This window comes from Glossina fuscipes, unplaced genomic scaffold, assembly GCF_014805625.2.
Source record: "Glossina fuscipes isolate IAEA_lab_2018 unplaced genomic scaffold, Yale_Gfus_2 27, whole genome shotgun sequence".
In the NCBI taxonomy this organism is placed as follows: Eukaryota; Metazoa; Arthropoda; class Insecta; order Diptera; family Glossinidae; genus Glossina; species Glossina fuscipes.
In genome coordinates this window covers 7082883-7105625 of record NW_023998422.1, presented here as the reverse complement: position 1 = coordinate 7105625, position 22743 = coordinate 7082883, and the positions used below count along the sequence as shown (strand labels likewise).

Here is a 22743-nt window from a genome sequence, read left to right as displayed (position 1 = left end):
GGTCAAGAATAAGATTAAAATGAAAAAAAAAAAAACAAAAAACACTAATTCTTCTTTTTAGTACTAGCCGCGTAAAGCTTTATTTTCTTCGCTTTTTTCCGCTTATAATAAAACTTTCTTTCACATTTATTGTCAGAGATAAATTAATTTAATTAAATTCATTTATAATTCTCAATAAATTGCAAATTTTTTCCCAGTGCATTGTCTCTCTAATCGTAAGTACATACATACATACATGCATGCATACATATACACACAAATCTCATAATTTTATATCTATGTTATGTAGATAGCCTGCTGCTTGCTGTCTGTTTTGCATGGTGTGCTATAGCTACGTGCAAGTAACAACAAAAGATTGTTTGGTGTTTTAACTCTCAGTCTACATTTAGTCGTCGTCTACAGTCTACAGCTGTTAGTCACATGTGTAAGACGTGTTATTAAGATCGCGCTCGGTTCCCGGCTCTTTTTTTTTCCAAATTTCAATAAACGCGTCCGTGTGCGTGCGGGTGTGTATGCGAGTGTGAGTGAGTATGTTATTAAACACATTCACATATATATATATATATATATATTTATATATGTGCGCAAATGTTAAGCAACGTGTGTGTAAAACAATTATTCTGAATATATTGTACAAGTGTTACTTAATTTAGCCGCTTTAAGGCTAAAAAATAAAGATATTTTCTTGAATAATTTGTTTGTTTGTTTGTTTGTTTTGCGAAAATTTTAATTTATTTACCTAATAACGAGTTGAATTGCAAGAATGCGAAAAACTGTATTCGAACGATGGTTAACGCATGAAAGATTTGAAAAGAAAAACGATTGTGCGATTTATTTGAAAATTGAGCGAAAACGTACTAACACTTGAAGGCGTTGTGTACAAACACAAAAACCAATTCGCATAAATAAATGCCTGTAAGTGCGGCTTAGATTTTTTTACTTATAAATAATATTTATTTCGTTTATCGCAAGAGACATCATATCTACCTGCGGTACTTCTTCTTCTACTTCGGTACCTTAATAATTCATTTTTTGTCGTTTTCTTTTCTTCTCATGGATATATTCGAATGAAGTAAGTACGACTAAGTAACTCATATACGTGTCTAACACTCATCGTTCACGATTGTATTTTAGATTGAGTGTGTGTATGCGTGTGTAAGCAGCAGCAACACATCTATATACAAACATACTTACAAACATATATGGTGTAGACTTTTTTAAAAAGTGTGTGTGTGTGTGTGTGTGTGTGTGTGTGTGCGTACGTTTGTGTGTATATTTGAAAGTTTATATATATATATATATGTATGTAGATATAATATTTTTTATGCTTCCATATATGTGCGCTGCATATAATATAATACACATATATAAACAAACACATATTTATGAAATTCTATGCGTTTGTGTGTGCGCGATCATTTTCTATTACTAAAGAGACTGCATTGATCTCAATTTCGTTATAATTTAATGCAAAGTCTTTACTGATATAAAAAAAAAAAAAAATAAAAAAAAAAAAAATAAGAATAAGAAGCAAAATAAATAAATAAATAAATAAAAGAAACGAAGGCTTTTATTCCATATTTACGCACAAAGATTAAGTTTTCGCTATATACATATATATGTATGTTCATTCATGTTTATCTATATAAAATAAATTTACATACATTGATATGTAGGTGTGTCTACGCTTTGCAATACGTTTGAAACATATATAATAATAGCTGTCTGTGCCGGCGTCATTGGCTTATAATTATTTATTTTTTATATCATAATTTTCGTTATATTAATTAAATTTAATGAAAATACAAAGTTAACTGATCATGACAATGGACTTCTTTCAACGTTTCAGTGACACTTTAAACCATGTACTAGATATTATATTAAGATGAAAATTAAAACGTGAGAAGCCCTTAAGCCTTTCGTGTAAATGCTTAGTTTATACCATAAAGCGTCGATCTAGATTGATTTTTACGATTTCAAGGCATACAAGATTTAAATGCTTTGATAGAAATTTCACTTTTCTCCTCTACTCCTACAGGGCAAGGGAAAACTTTATTTAGCTTCTCCATGCTTTAAAGTGAGATGACTGATAAACATGTTTCAGCCTTTTTTAGGTCAAAATTTTGCATGTTTAGGAAGCCAAGCAAAATTCATTCAATAGACAGCTCAAGATTTGATATTTTGTCTTTGTAGCTGGGGACCACCCTTCAAAGTTCGCAAAGTTTCGCAATCGCATAGCCGAGTAAATAGTAGTGGCAACTACCAACCAAGTCGGTGTTCACGGTTTCAAATCTTAATACGTGTTGGCTACCTTGGTTCGTAGCTAAGTGCTCGCTCAGGAAAGGCATAACACTTATCGTTTCCTAACACTTTCTCTACTTCTTTCTGATCATCACCTTATTACTCTTCTAGGCTACACTGCCTGAATGATTAGTTATAGTAAAAAAAAGTAATAGCACCAACCTACAGGTATTCATGCATGGACTTTACAAAGTGATTCATTATATGGGAACTGGTGCGATCCGGGCCATTTTCAGTAGCGTCCGTCAAGAAACGTTGCGGTAACAAATTGTATCAATTGTACATAAAAAAACAAAAACGGACCGACAAGCTTAAGTCAATTCCGATGTTGATTTTAAATCGATCCATATAATAAAAGATGGATCTATCTCAAGTCCTTTTGGGTGTTGCGTACAGTTTTCGAAATTTGGTCAACTCACTATAAATGAGTTTTTGGCTTTGTATCCCCACTTTTATTACAACAACAAGTAAAAGTTTGAAATAATCCAGGATCTTTCGATCTGCTTTTAAAAGGCTCTGACAGGCGTTGACTTGAAGTAACGAGGGTCCGTTTTTCCTCTACATTTTCCGAGACCCCAGAGCGTTGCAAAGTACCTGATAATGTTGTTAAAAAATCTTATCCTAGAGTGTAAAGCTATCTCCATAGTAAGTTAATATTATGTTAACTTTCACCAGCGGTATGTAGGGTCAGTAAATAAATGTTTTTCTATTTATAAGAATTTTCTTTTATTTTAAATATTAGCTCATGTCTAGGTTATCGAGAGTTCGCGGTTTATCGGAGTAAGCCAATGCTACAAAAAATAATCTCTAAAGCAAAAAAAATTCAATAGAGTTATATCGCATGATGTCTGTGTGCGTAGACATTTTTGGAGATTACAAGATCATTGAACTTTTGTTCCAATCAATTGATTTTGTCGCGAAAAAAGCCAAGTTGAAATTATATAATACTCGCCTCAAAAAAATCAATTATCATATTTCTGTAGCGTTCCTCCATTCTTCCATTTCATGTTCACATATGACAGTTTTAGCCTACAAACCACACCCCACAGACATCTTTACACACGGAGGAGTCCTTTAGAAAAATCAGATTTATTTTCGTTACACCAAAGGGCTAATAACCTTTATTTATGAAGCCATCTAAGCAAATATGACTTTCATCCCACATGCACTTAACCGTAATTGTGGACTCATATAAAGGACATATAGAGAAATGGCTTTTGCCAGCTTATTTACGAACGAAGCACTTGATCTACGAGCACTTTGCAATCGTAAGCTTTCCAACAATAGGGGAAAACATGGGTCGAGATACGGTATGCTTTAGGTGTACATTTTACGGATTTCCTGCTATGAAAGTGACAGTCTCATAGTATAACGGTTAATTATGATTTTATAAAGATAGAAGATAGGGGTAATTTATTTATTTTTATTGCTACTTATAATGTTATTACAAAAGTTGTGATTGTCATAAAAAAAATAGTAGTTCACTGGCCTTATAAAAACAACAATAATAATAATATAATAACGTAGACTGACAAGTCAATGGGCTTTTTCTAGATATCAGCAACACTATTAATAAGTGAAGGATGGATGGGGTAGAGAAAATTAAAATGAAACGATTGCAACTAAATGCAATAATTCCCTATGACAACAGATTTAAATCTACTCAATACAAAATTTACTTCAATTGTGCGTAAAAAAATGTGCCAGCATTTTATACATATGCAATTCATACCTTACCATATATATATATATGTGTAGACATGACAATATGTATATATATGTTAAGTAAATGTGAGTTTTTTGTTAACTCTATATAGTTAACTGGATTGAGTGGAGTAAAACCGGTATTGCTGCAAAGTCAAGTTGCAAGAAAACTATGACGATACCGACGATGTCGATGACGAAAATAATAAGATACTCGTACAAAATATAAAGACAAGGAGAGGTGAAATCTTTGCTTTGCTTTGCTTTGCATTGTTTTTTTTTTTTAACTAAGTAACTTTATATAAATAAATATAAGCTCATATGCATATATATATATATATATATATATATATATTTGATTACAAGTATATGTATACATAATTGTATCTAATGTCATTACAATGCATAAACTCTTGTTATGGCCATTTTACTATTGAAAATTTATTCGGGTTCGGTTTTTTCATTAGTTTTGTGTTTAGTCTTTTTTTTTTTTTTTTTTTTTTTTTTGATTTTTCGTGAATTACTATGGAAACGCGGCTTTTCTAAACAAAAAAAAATGTACTCATATGCAATAAAATAAGGGATTTTATACAATTCAGGTCGAATTACTTTATTTCGTTGATATCTATCTTTTATGTTTATTTTTAGTGCACAAGCTATAACCCGAACGTATTTTCAAGAAAAAGATATAATTCAAATAAACCGAACTAAAGGTTTACTTTTTTATTGTAAATTTCAAAACAGTTATGTAAAAAGAGATTAGATTAGATTAGATTCGATTGTTCGCTGCATCAGGGTGAAATGACTCTGGTCAGAGTATCTTCTGAAATCGTTTATTATGCAAGAATATAGTCAGCCTGAAGTAGATATTGAACTAAAAAATTATTATATCTCTAATCATGATGTTTTTAATAAGAATTCAAAGAAAGGATGGAAATGATGATATAACATAGTAGTCTATCGACCCAGCTAACTGGACAGTACAATCACTCAGGACCTGATAATTTCAACAAGGAAATTAACACAACGTATTTGCATAGAAAATATGTGTTTCAAGGCCATTCTTCCCATATTGATAAGTATCACTAGAAAATGTACTTTTATTCCTTAAAATTTTTATAATTATCGGATAGGTTAAGAATAGTCCCCTTATTGTGACATTAGCGGGTTGTTGGTTGTCTTTGTCATTTACAACGCCCTTATCCGATCATTGAAATGGGAGTATAATTCGCATATATGGACGAAAGCTTGCAGGGCCTATCTGCGAAATCACACACAGCTAAGGATTTTTATTCTTATCGGGGAGCACAACGTAACTACCCCTTTTGACGCTTACGCAACAGAGTCGTATGTGCTTTGCTTTTCTTATTTATATAAGCGAGGTGCTCCATCTAGATATAAAAGTAATCTGTTCAGTTGTCTTGAGACTCTGTAGCATCACTGCAATGTGGACTGGACTGTGCTTTTTTCTAGCATTTTTAGTGCTTTATGAGACTCTTGAGACTCTTAGGTTTGTTCCTGGCTAGGCAATTCCATGCGAGATGTTTTACAGGGCCGAAGAAAAAGATCTGCCCATTCAGCTCTTTAATCGAATTATTTAGAATTTAAAGCTTTCTCACTCATTTGTCCTGGTGTTGGCCGTTTACCACACAACAATCTATCTTTAATTGCACTGCCTTTCTCTTTATAATCTACCTAATGAGCTCTCTCCCCCTTTTCTTGACGTTCTAGTGTTAATAATACTTGCTGTGTCAATAATCTTGTCTAATCGTTGCGTTACGTGCACTTTTAGAGGACATTCCTTGGAGTTTTCTGCAACAATCAATAAAAAAGACAGCAGAGTACTAAGTACAAACATTTTTGAAAACCTACTGGTATGTGGGCGATGAGGACAAGGCCTGTCACATTTGCCACTTTTGCTATTTTTAATCTTCCAAAGCAATCCGAAAAGCCATGAATTTAGTTGGACGCTATTTCCGGACTGCCTCTTCCAATCTTAGGGGATTCTCAAAGGCACAAAAAATAGAAAGAGAATAGAGTCTCAACAAATATCGAGAAACCCCAATACTTTTCCCGATCACGGCTTCAGATTTTCCATAATGCTAAGAGTATCATGGGACAAAATTGGCTTGTACCAGGATGGGAAGAATTTTTCTTTGTGATCGTATGTTGCAACTAACTTTGACTTATTGGTTGCCTGTATTGGGTATTTTGGAGAAGTTATTTAGCACTGAACAATCGATGCCTGCCTAAAGTCAAACAATGAAAGGCAAAGATATTTTCAAGTGTAGATACCCTAGGGTATTATTTGCCGAAAGGCTTTGTGCTCTACGCTGGTCCGGCGATTCGCCTAAAATTAATTCAAAACTAAACAATTTTTGTATATATATGTGTTCGTTAAAGGGCAGCACTATCAGATTCACGATCGATGTCTCATTTTAGTTGTCTGCTGTTATGTAAATGATGACTATACCTTTTTCATTACACAAGATTTCGTTGTATATATACTAGAAACTATTTTATACTTTTTCAGACGTTTCCAATCTTTGCACGAAAAGCCAGTAGGAGATACAAAGATGTTTGGAACTTTCTTAAATAGATCCATAGCTTGGAAATAAAATCACGTGACATTTTTCTTCTTCTTTCTTGTGACCCCTCATTATCGACTTGCAATTGAAGCTTCATGTATATTTCTCCTTTTTACTTGTGAGCCCGCATTACCGGCTTGCAATCGCTGCTTCACGGATCTATCTCCATTTTAGTTGTGAGCCCTCATTATCGGCTTGCAATTGAAGCTTCACGTATTAGTTGATAAAAAGTGTTTTGACCGTCGGTTTGGCGATGAGTCATTTCACCGATTGGAAGCACCTGGTTTATATGGAATCTTTGTTAAATTTGTTGCAACATTTTTTTAAATCTTGAAGAAAATAATTTAAGTTAATCGACGTTGCTTGCAAAGCACTTCTGCTTATAGGTCAGGCTATGTATTAGATCACCCTCATTATGCAAATTTGAAAAACTATTGTTGGTTGTTTTTTAGCGTTTCAAGCAGCGTTAGATAGTATGGTGGTATGCATAGGAGAAGATGCTGCTTTAGCATTCTTTATTGATATGGCGGGGGAAAGAAACAGAATCCCGCAAAAAAGAAGCCTGAAAAACTTAAAAGTTTTATGAATACGGTAATGCATCTGTGCGTTTATGTGTGTGTGTGTGTGTGTGTATGTGTGTGTGTTTTTTTTTCAAAAAGATTTATCTTAAATATATTTACTTGAAAAAGTTATACATCACCGTGACATCAATTGAAGACAACGAACATTCATTGTTCGATAAAGTTGGTTTTGCTTATTAAACTAGTTTTTGCACGTTTGCGTTGTTGCGATTGATTGAAATTATGAATAAAAATTGATTAGCTGTACGGACGGAAATTGAATGCAAAGCATTTTGCTTTTAACCTATTAAACATTCACTATTCAGCATAGCTATATGGTTGATTGATAAATAAATCGGTTCAGAGTTGATATGATTTAAAGCTTAATTTTCCCAATTATTTCTTTCTTTGTACAAATGTTTGCAATTTAACTAACTCGAATCGATTTGATTGCATTTAACCATAAACATAAACAAGGCTATTGAACTTTATGCTATAAGACCATATCATGGTCTTAAACTTGTTGAGATCAGTTTCTTTTTTAGGAAAAGAAAAAGAAAAAAAAAAAAAAAAAAAAAAAAAGCCAAGGAAAATAGAGACATGCCTCCACATAATATTAACTAACGTGTTTTCCACTTATAAGTAACGCTTGTTGTTTTATTTGTTTTAGAGGAAGAAAGATATATATATTTTTTTAATTTTTTTCTTTTGTTTTTTTATTTTTTTTTATTTTTTTTTTTATTTTTCAACTAACTTGTACTTGTTTATATTTTTATAGACTTATGAATGCAAGTTCGTTCATATATCGCCTATCAATTAGTGGGGAAACGTTAGATTAACAAAAAATAAAAAAAAAAAAAATGCATTCGCATTATAACATACATATTACAACTCGTGAAATTTCCCACTTGCATATATATATATTTATGTATATAAATTGCAGATCAATTGCGTTCATTCAGGTTTGAATAATACAATGCGCTATATATGTGCATAAATGAGAGTTTATTAATTAATAAGACCTTTACAATTGCACAAGTTCATCTAACTGCATATATACATAATTGGTATGTGTCATGCATCAATCGATATACATTTTATTTTGATTTCGCGTAGTAAGTAGCAGTAGCAACACAAACAAAAAAAAAAAAATAAAATAAAAAATTAAATAAAAAAAATTTTTAAATTTTAAGCATTTTTCAAAATATTCAAACAAATAAAGACAAGTAAGAAAATTTTAGTTAGTTATATTCGGCTGGGGCCGAATCTCGTATACTCATCCCTATGCTTTTCGCATTCTACGTTCCCAGTTCTAGTTCTTTTATTTGATACCCATATCGCTGGTATTATTAAAAAATAATTAATCCATCAGGTCGCGGTGTCTATCATATCTTCATTTTAAAATGAATCCATTTTTAGGCAGACAATATATCTTCATTTGGGGAGTGGACAAAATACTTGTAAACATTTTGTCTTGCTTGTCTGATGATCAATACGTAAAAGACTTCAAAAAAAAGTTAAAAAAATAAAATTTAATTGCTCGTAACTTCATGTAGGCATGGCTGATTGGTTGCATTTTTTGGACCTAAAGAGTAGAGTATTGCGTAAAGTAAATATGGAAAATTTCAGCCTTCTATTTGAAATAATATCCGAGTAACAAGCAAACCTCCAAAGATATTTGTTAAAAAAAAAACTGGGTTGCGTACGATTTACGCTCCATTGTGCGCTTCTGCTCGGAACCAATTTGACGCCAACAACACAGACACACAGAAGGACAGACATGACTAGATCAACTGACGAAAAATATATATACTTTGTAGGTTCTCTGAAGCTTCCTTTTGTGTGCTACATACATTGTGGAAAAAAAAACAAAATGAGTACATCCCCATCTTACAGTGATGGGTATAAAAAAAAAATGTTTTATTTGATATTATATAATATGAAAAAAGTATTCGGCTTAGATTTAACATCTTAATCGTAATCTCTTTGTTTCAGAAACGAGTTACAACATATCCAAGAGACAGTGAAGTTCTAGTAGTTTCAGTTACTTGCTATGAAACAAGTACCATTACCATTAAAGCGGGCTACGACCCGCCTTACACTTATTCTTAACGTAGATATTCATGTAAAGACTTTTTAAAATAAGGTTAATCCCCAAAATGTTCAATAGCCTTCGTCCTTAGAGCACCACACGTCGCTGTCTCAAAGACTGTAACATGTACGTTGAACACAAGTATACAAGGACAGATATCGGATTGTTACACAGACAGACAACCTTAAATCCGTACAATGAAAAGTGGATCTTTCTAACGTCGTTCAGCATCTGCATAAACTTAATGTACCCTCTGTACGATAACGGGTGTAGGGTACAAAAGACAGAGTGGTGATGGCGGTGGAAGATTTTTGAGATCATATCTCTTTGATAAAACTTGACTTCTTTGGTGCCTCAATATAATGTTCGGACACGATTGCGTTTACAAGAGTAATGATTTCAAGCCCATTATGAGCATTTCGCACAGCTACAAATGATATCTAAAAACGCGATATCTAGGTCGAGTTCACTTTCTCCCTTAACACCTACAATATATAAAAAGTTCTCAAGTTATTGCCACTTGCGGCAAGCATTCTTCAAAATCATGTAAAAAATCGGTAAAGCAGATCGAAATTCTTCGAAAACAATCCTACACTTAGCAAAATACTTTTCAGTTTTTATGCATTCATTAGAAGTTCGCAGGCTGTCAAAAATTTCGCCCCAAGCGTAGGTGACTTTTTCGTTGTTCTTTATACTCTGCTGTCATGGTGAAAATTGATTCATAATAGTAAGTTGACAAAGAAATCAAGCCACATGGGTCTATTTCTTGGACCCCACTTCTTATAAGATATCTCATGAATACTAAGTAATTCAGAAAATTTGCTTAATTTTTAGCATTTTATGACGAAAATTGGCTCACAGTAGCAACTTGGGAAAGAAATGAATGGATCACATAGGTCCATTTTTAATATCCTAACGTATGTAGGAATTATAAGGAAAAGCAAGGCCTTATATGGAGGAAATGGCTAATTTCTAGTTTCTTATCATGGAAACTGAAAAATAATAAAATTTGTAGGAAGTAACTTAAATATGCTAAATTTGGACGACGTTATATGACGATTTGGGCCATTCTCCAATATGCAGGCTTGCATGAAGAGAATGTAAAATTTTTGATGCGTTATTATTAAAACGAGTGAGTAACTGAATTAAACGAAGTGATGAGTGGGAAAGTTGATAAGCGGCACATATCGGCACTTGAGGACTGATCCGCATCATTCTATAATCGATGTATATAATTAATTTATATAAAGTGAGGTTTTCCTTTACTGCATTAACATTCAATTCAATGCATTTAACTTTGTAGATAAATAAGCTGCGGTTACCAGATATCATTTCGAATGAAATGAATAAAAAAAAGTCTAACAATTCCTGCTTGTATTAATAGACTATTATACGTAGACAATATGTTAACAAATATTGACCGCGAAATTTTATTAATAATATTCATTCACGTATATGACATATACATACATACATGCACGCTATATATATATATGTATATACACACAAGCTGCAGATTGCGGCGGCCGGTATGTTATCCGGCAGAGCATGTTGGCAGAATGGCAGCAACGATGGGAAAACGACGTGAAAAGAAAGTAAACCTACACACTTATCCCAAACGTAGTATTATGAAGGGGGAGGAAACAGGGACAAGTTAATTTCTTCCAAATCAAATTTTTCGCTGGCTATGGAAATCTCTCGAGTTATTTGTGCAGTTTCAACTTACGAGCGGATAACGCATGCAGCCTGTGCCAAGGTATAAAAGACGGTGCGCAATCCACTGTTTTCGTCCGTCCCGTCTGGGCATGTTTGCTCAAACATGCTTTTCAGATCTCTAGAAGTAGATATTACGCCAGATAATCTGCTAGTAGTCATGTTAATGGACAACCAAAAATGGAGGAAATGGCTCGATATAAGGCCAATTGAAGGCGACACCCGAACCTCACCCGAATCTCAGTCGAGGATGGGGAAGACAGGAAGAATCCGTAATACGAAAGCGGTTCCAGGATGACTTTGACCTCAGTGCAGGGCCATCAATTAGCACTGTGCTGTTACTGCGTCCAAAAAAAAAAATTGAAAACAAAACATACATGCATACATACATATCCGCATCTATATTTAAGTACCCCGTTACAATTGCATGAGTAGAGCGGCTTTGTTAATATGCTGACTATGCATTTAGTGAAATAATGATGAACTCGAGAACTTGACCTTACTTAATAAAAAGTACGATTTTTCTAGCTGACTTACAACCTTATTTAAATTGGCTCGAGAAACATATGCATTTGTTTGCATAAACAAACAGTTTTTGTTTTTATTGAAAAATTGAAACTTGAACGAAAAAAAGGTGATTACATTACAACAACGTTATTCATTATTATACCGCAACGAATACCGTAATGCGTATGACAAAAATAAAAGGTTATGCTTACCATATATATATATATATACGAATAAAAAAGACATTGGACACGACTTGTGGCGAATATTTGTTGTTATCACGAAAAATATGATATACTTTACTTTTATGTGAGACGAATGAAATTTGGCAGACGATTATCATTGCAAGAGTGACTAAGTGGGGAAATCGAATTACATAACCAGGTGCAGCGAGAATAGCAACTAAACTATATATCGTTTGCGGTAAACTCAAATGAGATTGAATTACATTGTGCGATCAGTGAAAGCGATGATTTCATTTCATCTTGGTTTTTTCTTTTTTCCTTGAAGAGGTTCTAACATCCTAACTGACGTAGACACCCGTTGAAAAAAGGCTCATCATCAACTTCTAAAATAAAAAAATATACAAAACACGACTTTAAAGAATTCGCTTTCAAACACCACAGATGAAAAGGGAACTTAATTGTCCCACTCTAAGGTCCTCAAGTCAAAGTGTTGTCTTTAAGTTCCGTACAACGGAGAAGGTCCCGCGAAGGTAAACACAACGTAGTTCTTGGGAGAATTGTTATATAAGTTAAGGCTAATGCTGAAAAAAAGCAATTGGGAAACCGCTAGCTTCCCTAGTTAGAATCGTGGCGGATGTACTCTACACAATCTCGGAAGTATAAAAAGTTCATGGTAAAGATCAGGTGAATCCTTAATATAAACACCAAAGGCGAAAATTTTCCGTATAGGAAGATCAGCTGAATGTAAATTATTATGAACCGCTCTAAAGAGATGTTCTAATAGGTGAAGAATCCTACTAACAAGTCTCTGTTCAATTCCCCCGACCATTAAAGGAAAATTTCTTGTAATAGGCAAAAAGACATTATAGCTTGACTTTCCACCATGATCACGCTTTTCTTCACATCAACAATTTCGTCCAACAAATGGTAACAGTATTGAACGGAAATGCGCCAACATTTCGCACCATGCGGGAGATGCTCAAGATATATGCATTAGACGTTCTTCTTGGATAGAGCCACAGCAACGTCCTTTCCGTTTCATTAAACGCCCTTCAGATTCCCAGTTGAGAAACTGTCATCCCTTTTGACAAATCGGAATGGGTTGACATTGATTTGATTGCTTGCTTGAAAATAACTTTTTGCAATGATGATAATTGTGGTGGTTGGGTTTTTGATTGACGTGTGTTTGATTCTAGGAATTTCGGGCGTTTTTCTTGTGCTCTCAAAAAACTAGTTGCCTTGCGGCGTCGAATTCGTATACTATATACTTTTCAGTCACTTACGAGCTACACTTATTCGGAAATGCAATAGGAGCAAACCCTGAAAGGCGGATAGAAAATATTCAAACTTACTCGATAGTTCATTTAAGTATGTGCTCGACGCCTCTAAATTTCAAAGGTTTTAGTACTTCGATGTGTCTTGTCCTTTGCCTTTAAAATGTTCCACTGTTCCCGTTAGTTTTGATATAATTCGCTTAGATATTTTAATCATAGTTAAAACGATTTATTTGTCATTTGATGAATACTTAAATTTGTTAATGATTTTTATATATTTTTTTTCTTAGATTGATTCGTTTTGTCGGGATCAGGCGCGGAAATCATAATAATGAATACTGATGATGTAAATTTAAATTGTATATCTCAACGCAATACGGACGAAGGTTCGAAATGGTTATGCGATATCGAAATGCAATCAAACTGTTACTTTAGCCTGCCAAATAAAGAATTGGAGAACACAATATCGGCCTGGAATGGCTTGGAAAATGCGACATCGCTTGATCGTTGCATTGAAGGTAAAAAAGCTTTTAACGCTTGTCGGCCTATAACCGGCAATTGTATACGAGAAGACTTGCTGACAAGAGATAAATATCATGCTTGTGAAAATTTAAGTAAAGAATCATTTGGTCTATCGGAAAACTTATCAAGAGAGTCAGTACGAAGAGCTTGCGAAGTTATTAGCGATGATTTAAGTGACAATGATTCCAATGAAGTACAACATGTGTCTGAACAATTGCGACGGTCTTTGCAAGCGAATGGTGCGGCTTGTACGGAAAAGGCAATTATAGAATTACCTTCGGATGATGCATTTGATGCCATTCAGGAGTTAGATGCAATTCTAGAGATTCATGATAAATCCCTCACCGATTATTCCTCTTGCTCACTCAGTCGAACTGAATCTGATGTGGAGCAAACTCGTGTACAAGACTGCTTGGAAGATCTTGACAATTATTTGGAACAAATGGACGAATGTAGTGTTGCCTCGAATACGCTGCCACGTATTGAGAGTGGTACCTTGCCTTTAATAAAAAAACTTCCATCCACTAAATGTTCCGCGGATAGCTTTCAACGCAACGCAGACGTAAGGAAAACAATTAGCTGCATTGCTGATAAGCAACTTTTGAATGGTAGCAAACAGAAAATTTTTGATTTAAATGAGGCCGAGGTAGAAAGCAATAATTGGATTATGAATGAGCATCGAAATGAAAGAAGACTTTCCGCCTCCAGTATTAGCTTTAATAGTGTTTCCGAATCGGAAGAAAAAGATTTGAGCCCCACTTCAACCGAGAGGACTGAAACTAAGACTTTGGCAGCGAGGAGTACACCACCAAATATATTGACCGCTGAGCAAATTTTCCAAAATCTTCTCGAACAAAGCGCGAGTTCATATGCAATAGACGAAAGCACACCACGGCAGTATGGCAGACGAGCTGAAGGTACTCCGCGCATATCAATGCCATCTATAAATGCAAGCGGAAGTTGTATTATTGTAAACTATCAAGATTCTAGGCCAAGCAGTGCACCGATTGCTTCGCTAGAGAATACACGCAGTTCCAGTGGCTTTATATTAGCAGAGCATAGCCAAGATAGCGGAGGGGGTCAAACATTGCATATTGGCTCAGAGACTAGTACAATACATTCGTCGCATAACACAAGTGCGGTTTCCATTGAAACAAGTTCGGAGTCGAGCGATTGCTCAACCTCACTACATCGCGGCGCAGAAACTAGTTTGGAAATGAACGAAACCGATATTAATCATGAAAATGTGCGGGACTCGCAAAAGCGTGGCTTCAACTCTATATGGCCATGTACCGGCAGCCGTACCATTGCATTGCTCTCGTCGACGCTAGGTCTTTTCAATACGTGTCGCTTTGCCGTGTTGACTGTCAATTATGGCGGCAACTTCCTCATACAGTTTCTATTGCTTTCGATAATATTTGGAATTCCATTTTTTTGGCTGCAAATGTGTTTGGGTGCCAAAATCAAAGCTGGCCCGGTCTCCATGTGGCGGATAAGTCCCATTTGTTGTGGCATTGGCTTGGCTTTAGTTCTAGTGCAATATCTTATTGCGATCTATTCGTCAGTAATTATAGTTTGGCTTTTAATATTCATCCACGATACGTTCAAGTATCAATCCAATTATCGTTGGATGGATCCGATATATCCGTCCATTTATGAAAATCACACCTCAAGCGTAAACGTTAACCTCACACAATATGTACCGGATTACTTTAATATAATCATTTTGCAAAGACTGAGATTATTAATGAAATTCAACGAAGGCAGCGGTACTCAATATCGCCTTAACGATCGTGTAAGTACTAATAAAATCTAATATCTAAAATCTATATACGCTGCCGATGGAAGCGTATATTGAATTCGTTTATCATGAATCTAATGAATTGATGCTTTCGTGGAACAGTTAATTTTTGGATTATTCGTACTTTGGATTAGTGTCTTTTCAATATTATGCAAGGGCCTCAAATCGTTTGGTACGATTATAGTTGAACTGGGTCCATTGGCTCTTATTGCGTTGATTGTGGTAACTGGGAAAATGTTATGTGTCATTGACTTAACTAAACTTCAGGTAATTATGATATTTATGTATGAACGTGACATTGATTTTCACGATTTTTAAATTTAGTATATTTTTAGCTCAGGGGAATTGGATGATTTTCTAATTAATTCAAAAACTTGGGGTGTGGCTGCTCAAGAAACATTTTTAACTTGGGGTCTATTGGGCTCATCCGTGATCGCGATTACCAGTCGAACGTGTAGCAATGCCACAAAGGTCACATTACGTCGCGATGCAATTTTAGTCGTCTTCCTAACATTCTTAGGCTTGAGTTTAGCGGCTCTTGTTGGCTTATCATGTATTCAGCTATTAAATCAAAATGCTTATGTTTATATACCCGGTTCCTATGGTTTGTATTTTGAATTTTCCTTCTTTTTTTTTTTTTTCTTTCGAATTAGCCCCAATTTCAATTGCTTACAGAAACGCTCACAAGTTCCCGATCAGTTTATTTATTAAGCGAGTCGACAACAAATGCCGAAATAATATCTTTTCCGGCTAAGTTAGTGCCTCATTATTCAAGCTTCATTGGTGAAACATATCGACGTCCTACGGCATTACATAAAAGTGAAAGCGGTTATCAAATGCTGCGTTTTGTAACTGAGCTGTTGCCGTCAGCGGCAGCTGTGGCGAGCAATCAAATGTCTTGGATTTGGACAGCAGTTATTTTCATATCCTTATTGATATTTGGTATAAATCAACTTTGCGTTATGTGGCAATCAATTTCAAGTACTCTTGGTAGTTCCACGAGAGCAGTATTGCTAAGTTGTATGACCGGTTTGCTGTTAAGCATTCCATTCGCCACAGAAGCTGGTGTAATGCTCTTGCATTATATGGATTTTTTATTAGGTGGAGCCTGGTTTATACCCATTTTATGGGTTTCGCATATCCTTGGCGTGTTTTTAATACGTGGTCGTCCTTACAATGGTGACGATTTGGTGAATGATCTAAAAATGTCAGGTTCAATATCTGCTTTGTTGGCATTATCCTGGAATGTTTTACTTCCCATTGGCTTGATTGCGTTATCGGTGATCAATTATAAAATCTCGCTATCTAGTCAATTGTACTATTGGAGAGGAAAATCACATTTTAGTTACTGGTCGCGTAAAGTGGGAGCTTTAACGCAAATCGGTTTTCTATTATTGGTACCGATTGCAGCTATTGTGCAAATTTATCGATACCTGTCATCAGGTCCGCCCGATATACTAGATGTAAGTAAAAATTTAAGACTAATCAAGCTTTTAACATTTCAGTAGAAGCCTTTTTTCTTTCTTTTCCCCCTTTACCGAACACCATCAGTCGGCCATCTCAAGTTAGTTTTCTGCCGGGGTCGTAACTGTAATGAGTGCTCAGCTGATGAAGCCATAACACTTAGCGATTGAGCACACGCTTACTAGGCTGCGGCCACCAAATCCCTATCTCTTGCTCTTCCCACTCTTCCTTCTGACAGTGTCCGTGTTGCACGAATAAAAGCATTCCCTGAATGTTTAATGTATAATCGTAATAATATTGTAATCCATCCTATGAAACGGGTACTTCAAACATTAGCTCGCTAGGTCCACCCTTCCGTTTGCTGTAACCCTAATATTCTGCATTGTCACACTAGAATTCAAATTTGGTTATAATTTACAGGAAAAAATGGTTATTAAAATGAAGTGAAATTGAAATTCGCATACGATCAAGGAGATCAAGGCCATTTAAAGACAACTACTAACCGTTTAAAATCAAATCTAGCGATCAGCATCACGAAGGATATTTGATTTTGAAACTTTCAAATCTATTTATTTAATGCCTTGCTTTGCCATTTCAGAGAATTCAATTACTTTACTGCCCACTAGAAGATAGCAGAGGCAATTTGCGAACACATCGGATGCATAGCGAAAATATTGAACGATCTGAAGTACGAAATGTTGGAAATAATGCAAACACTAGTTTAACTAATAACCCGGATGATGCACCACCCAAGTACACACCGCCTCCATCATATACAACTGCGACTGGAGCCCGGTTAGCAAAGTTGTTCCGCCAAAGTATTCGGCGTAGTGTTAGACGGTAACTGAAATGAATAATGATTTCTAAGTCATGGCTAACTTTCACTAATATGTTCTTAATTGATAGAATTTTGGGGGATAATCGATCACGACCAATTTTAACCATGGAAAGTGAACATTCGGAATCAAGATCTATTCCGCCCGATTACGCAACTATATTAACAGATCAATCTACCGCCCTAAGAGATGTTAATCCTAGTATTAGTGAAACAATTGAAATTGATCATAGGCCTATAACTAATGCGCAACGTGCGAATCGTTCCTTGTCTTTAGGGCGTAAAGAAACCTTGCAGAAGCATCGCTTTAACGTGAACTGTATGCGTCCGATGTCGGGTTCACGTGTTCACGACATGGACACACCGATACGTGAACGTTTAGCACGACCACAACGACCCTATACGGCAGAGGATGTGGTCACAATTCTAAGATCGTCGACAATTAATCGAAACAGAACTTACTCGTCGCATCCGCAATGTGAAGCGTCATTTTGTTCTAATGAAAATTTAGTGCTTAATGCCGAACCTCCAGATCTAAGCGCCGCAATAGAGACAAATCGGCCAAATGAAGTTGCATCCAATCGCAGTAGATCTGCTATTTAATTGAAGCGAGTATTTGTGTTTTTTGTAAGATTTAGTTTAGTAATTTATGTATGTAGGACACACGTAAACTACAAGTGCTTTAGTCAATTTTATTAGATTTTCAAAACTTCAATGCAAATATGTACAGTGCAGAAGAAAACAAATGCAATTTTAATTACATTTATGTATTAATGTTAGACCTTTTAAGTTTGGGTTTAAAGCTTGTAGCGTATTAATAAAGTCCATCAAAGTAATACATGTTTTGTGTTGAATGCTTGTCCTCTGAAATTTTAAAAATTTCCTAACGGAGCGTAACGTAATAAAGTTAAATAGGGACAAGAAGGAATGATTGTATTTTCCGCTTGAGATATAAATTCTTTGCGAGAATGTCTGAAATGTTAGAAGCGCACTATCGCTTAATAAAATATTTCCGGATAACTCCAGTCAGTTGATTTCAGAAATTCACTTTCGTAGGCATTGACAAACGCTTTAAAAGACATTTTTGTCCATAACCAGTTCGAAGTTTTCTCATTTCATTGATAGTAGACTTTGGTCTTTGTCTTGACCTCCTATAGTGCCTTCTTAAATGCTTAATAGTAATAATAGGAAATATATAATCACTTCTGCTTCGTTATAGCATTTGTTTTATGCCACACTGTACATATATATTCATATTTATTTATGTAGTTATATTATTATGTTAATAAGCTATTATTTTGGTAACAATAAAGTAGAATCCAACTTTATGAACCGTGAAAGCAAATAAAAATACTTTTCATTTAGTTTAAGACGAATTTTGAAGCATTCACTATTACTGCCCCCAAGAATATATTCTTATAAGTTTTAATTGCTTTGAACCTATTTTTCGAACTTAAATGGCTTCACATTTGATTATGAAGATGTATATGTCCATAGAGTGAGAGAAAAGGTTCAAATTCAACAATACTTTCTTACATAGTACGCTGCTTGGTATTGCAAGGTGTTTACTCTGTCTTCTCAAATAATCTCTTAACAAGACTAACGTAGTTAATAGAGCTACAATTCCGAAATTTCATGCACATTTTTCATCAATTTTTAAGCAAATATGCACAAAGGCTTTAATTACACAATATACTTTTTCCTTACATGAAGCCAAAGTTTCGCATGATATTTCCAACATGAGTTGCAGAGTTGATGATTATTGCATGCAGGAAAATAGTTATAATTACGATCAAAATGCAGTCAAGTTTGACTTTAGCCGAATGTTGTCGTACCTTTCACTAACCGCTACATCATATTCGGTGGCAATGGATCATGATACGATCCGTATGATACGATCGTATATCGTCGTAGGTGTTTCATATTATATTAACACGATATTTATACGATTCGGTATAAGTTCGTAATTAATTAAGCGTAGTTAAATAAGTAACACGAAGCATTGCATTGTTTGCATACATCCGTATATCTGAATGGAGGCTGCCATGAAGTGTCGGATTATATTCTTCTTAACAATTTTCTTGATAAAGATATCAAATAAAGTCGAATACGATAAGAGAAGTTTCGTCATTCTATATTAAATATGGCAGGTGCCACGAAGTACGGAATTATCCTTGTCTTTTAGCAATCTCCTCCATATGGCTACCAAATAAGACTACTCGGAGGATGGAACTCAACAAGCTAAGTAAACTAAGCTATAAATTAAATGTGGTACACGACACGGCGGGCTGATTCTTTTCTTAACGCTTAGCGTGCCTAATTCCTTTTTCTATCTACTGTTAACGCCCTAAATGATCTACGTCGACTATAGGTAAACACACAAGTTGAGCGAGTAAGGAATACAATACCGAGACCTAGTCGACGCAGGAGTGCAAAGGGTTAATAATCCTCTTTCCTCGACCCAAGCTTTTATGTACCGTCGCACAAAAGTGATTGGGACAGATATTTTAATTTTTCTAAAGGAATGACTCTTAAATTCTAAAGAGAAATAATGAGAATTAGGGGAAGAACGCCTCCATGAGCCTAGAGAAAGTGTTTGCAGCACTTTCAGCTGCAGTATTCACGTAACCACTTTTCAAAGTAAGGTGCAATGTGGAAAGTAGTCGCAAAAGCGCTCCTATCCGAACCATTTTTAACAACGTTTATCCTTGAGCCAAAATATGCCGTTAATACGAATTTCCTCCGAGTATCTCAAAAATTTTCCACCCGTAGGTTAAACATCAGAAAACAAGGCGACCAGAAGGACAGACAGGCTTAGAACAGTTTAGGAAATGATTACGAGTCGATCGGCACAATAAAAGGTGCGACTATTTCAAGCCTTTCTCGGCATTACATATACATCCGCATAAACTTAATTTACCCTTGTACCACAAGTGGTGTAGGGTACAGTTATTCTGAATAATTAATCTCATTTGGTGTTATTATTAAAATATTATTATTATTATAATTTTATTATATTATTATTATATTATTATTATATTTAGAAGCCAAAAAAGGTTTTTTTAACGGTTTAAAAGGTTGGTTTTTATTGGTTTTTTAATAGAATTTTTGACGTGGTGGCCTTAATACGTAAGTACCTCTCATTTTTATCAAACTAGGTACGCGACTGGGTATTCGAAAACCCCAGAGTAATAGTCGAAAAAGTTTTTTAACCATAACGAGTGACAGTTAATGGATACCGTACGTTGACTGACCTCTTTTTGCTTGGAATTAATTCTTTAGATGTGAGCGGTGTATACTTTCAGCGGGACGTTACCACCTGCCATGCAGTTCGTGCAACAATTGTTCTATTGCTTGATTGATTAAAAATGACATCTCTTGTTGAATGAATGAATATTTATATGGAACGTTCTCTCTAATAAAACGAAAGAAAACATTTCTCTAATAAAACGAAAAATAAGTATTCAAGTTCGTGGCGCACAATAACAGAAACACGGGCAACAGTTCGTTTAATACCATTGATGATGAATGATTTTTTCCTTTATGGATTCAAAATAGCAGATGCAAGCTACACACACTCAAGTGGTGCTACAAGGACTATAAAGAATAATTAATTTTATGTAAAACATTATAGCAATGTCCCGGATCACAGAATTGAAATTTTAGCAAAATTTATTACAACTTTTCGAGTACAGTTAAAAAATGTATCCATATGTAAGCTCTTTCATTACATAAATCGACACAGATCGACAGAGAGGTTAACAGAAGTTCTAAAAAGTATTTTTACCGTAAGTTTAGCGAAGTTGTCCGTAATATAATTCTTATCTCTCTCTTAATGAAAAAATAAATATTGAATTTCGAACTATTGATCGGTCAGTGTGGTAGCTTTAACATAGTAACCATGAAACATGACAAAAAAATAACTATATTATATTTATTTAAAGTTAATATGTCACGTTTAGATAGATGCTCCAATTGCACTATGTGTTGTCCACTCTGAGTCGTTCGTTTGGCAGCCAAACAATTTGTCTATTTCTCTTGGGATTTATCAAATTGAAACAAGTAAAAAGAGAATAGTGGGTCACGGTGCAACTGTAAACACCCTACAGTACCCCACGGTTTTAACGATTCTTCAGAGTAACATGAAAAGTGATCGAAAGAGCAATCCGCTACGCAAAATCTTTAACAGCGTTCGTGTTTGGCCAAAACACTTCACAATACTAAATTTCATCACAATATTTCAAAAATGTCGGCTTGTAGTGTGAACACAAGAAAACAAGATGGGCAGGTGGATAGACGAGCTGAAATTGATTTAGAAAGAGAGTGATTCTGATTCAATCGATATAATAGAAGATGGGCCTATTTCAAATCCTTCTGGGGGTTGCATGCCTCGTCGCGAACTTAGTATACTCTTTTATCACTAGTTTATATGAAAAACTGAAACTTAGCATAGACATCATCGGTTGATTTGCAGAAATAAAGGTTGAAGCGCAGCATAGTTTGCCCGGAATCGGGCACATTTAAGCCGCAAACTGGAACACCTTGAATAAGTAAGAGAGTTATATTCGGCGGAGGCCGGATCTCCACTAAGCTTTTTGTATTCTTCTCTCCAAGTTCTTTTATTTGACACCCATATCGTTAGTGTTATCAAGAAAGAATTAATCCACCAGGTAGCGATGCCTATCATATTTATTTTAGAATAAATCCATTTTAAGGCAAATAATTTTTAACATTCTGTCTCGTTTGCCTTATGACAAGTAAGCATAAAACGTCAAAAAAATGAAAAAAAGATCATTTAATCGCTCGCTATTTTTTGTGGGCATGGTTGATTTTTTCCATTTTTGCACACAAAGTGTAGACTGCTGGGTAATGTAAATCTGGAAAATTTTGGTTTTCTAAATTCTGAGAAACGAGCAAAAACCCACAAAGTTTTGTTCAGAAAAACGAAATTGCGTTCAGTTTATGCTCCGTTGCGGACATCTGCTCTCACCAATTTGGCTCATATTCAATATCAACTTGCGTGCAAAGATTTCCAATTTTTCTACCATAATTGATATCTCCATTTTTGCGACCGGGAGAGTGCCAACAACACACACCACACACTCACACAGACGGACAGACATGGCTAAATCAACTCAGAATTTGATGCTGGTCAAGAATATATATACTTAATAGGGCCTCTGAAGCTTCTTTTTGG

The 22743-nt window shown here is 35.0% G+C and overlaps 1 protein-coding gene across 6 annotated transcripts; it reads left to right on the top strand.

Moving 5' to 3' along the window:
* Window positions 1–400: 400 nt before the first annotated feature.
* On the top strand, window positions 401–18866 carry LOC119635654. Of its 6 annotated transcripts, none has more exons than XM_038030560.1 (8): window positions 401–524; window positions 763–1072; window positions 13215–15241; window positions 15350–15514; window positions 15572–15851; window positions 15923–16710; window positions 17310–17551; window positions 17618–18866. In XM_038030560.1, the coding sequence occupies exons 3-8, from the start codon at window positions 13256–13258 to the stop codon at window positions 18147–18149; spliced, it is 3993 nt and encodes a 1330-aa protein (XP_037886488.1). In that variant the 5' UTR covers window positions 401–524; window positions 763–1072; window positions 13215–13255; the 3' UTR covers window positions 18150–18866. The 6 variants fall into 6 exon arrangements, with proteins under 6 accessions (XP_037886488.1, XP_037886487.1, XP_037886486.1 ...); XM_038030559.1 differs by having other exon boundaries at window positions 401–528; window positions 751–1072; XM_038030558.1 differs by having other exon boundaries at window positions 401–528; window positions 639–1072.
* Window positions 18867–22743: the final 3877 nt, after the last annotated feature.

Excerpts from the sequence above, each read along its gene's own strand:
- LOC119635654 (XM_038030560.1), top strand. The coding sequence starts at position 13,256 with ATGAATACTGATGATGTAAATTTAAATTGTATATCTCAACGCAATACG. Across the intron at positions 15,242-15,349 it reads AATATCGCCTTAACGATCGT|TTAATTTTTGGATTATTCGT; the intron begins GTAAGTACTAAT and ends TTCGTGGAACAG. Across the intron at positions 17,552-17,617 it reads ATTCGGCGTAGTGTTAGACG|AATTTTGGGGGATAATCGAT; the intron begins GTAACTGAAATG and ends CTTAATTGATAG.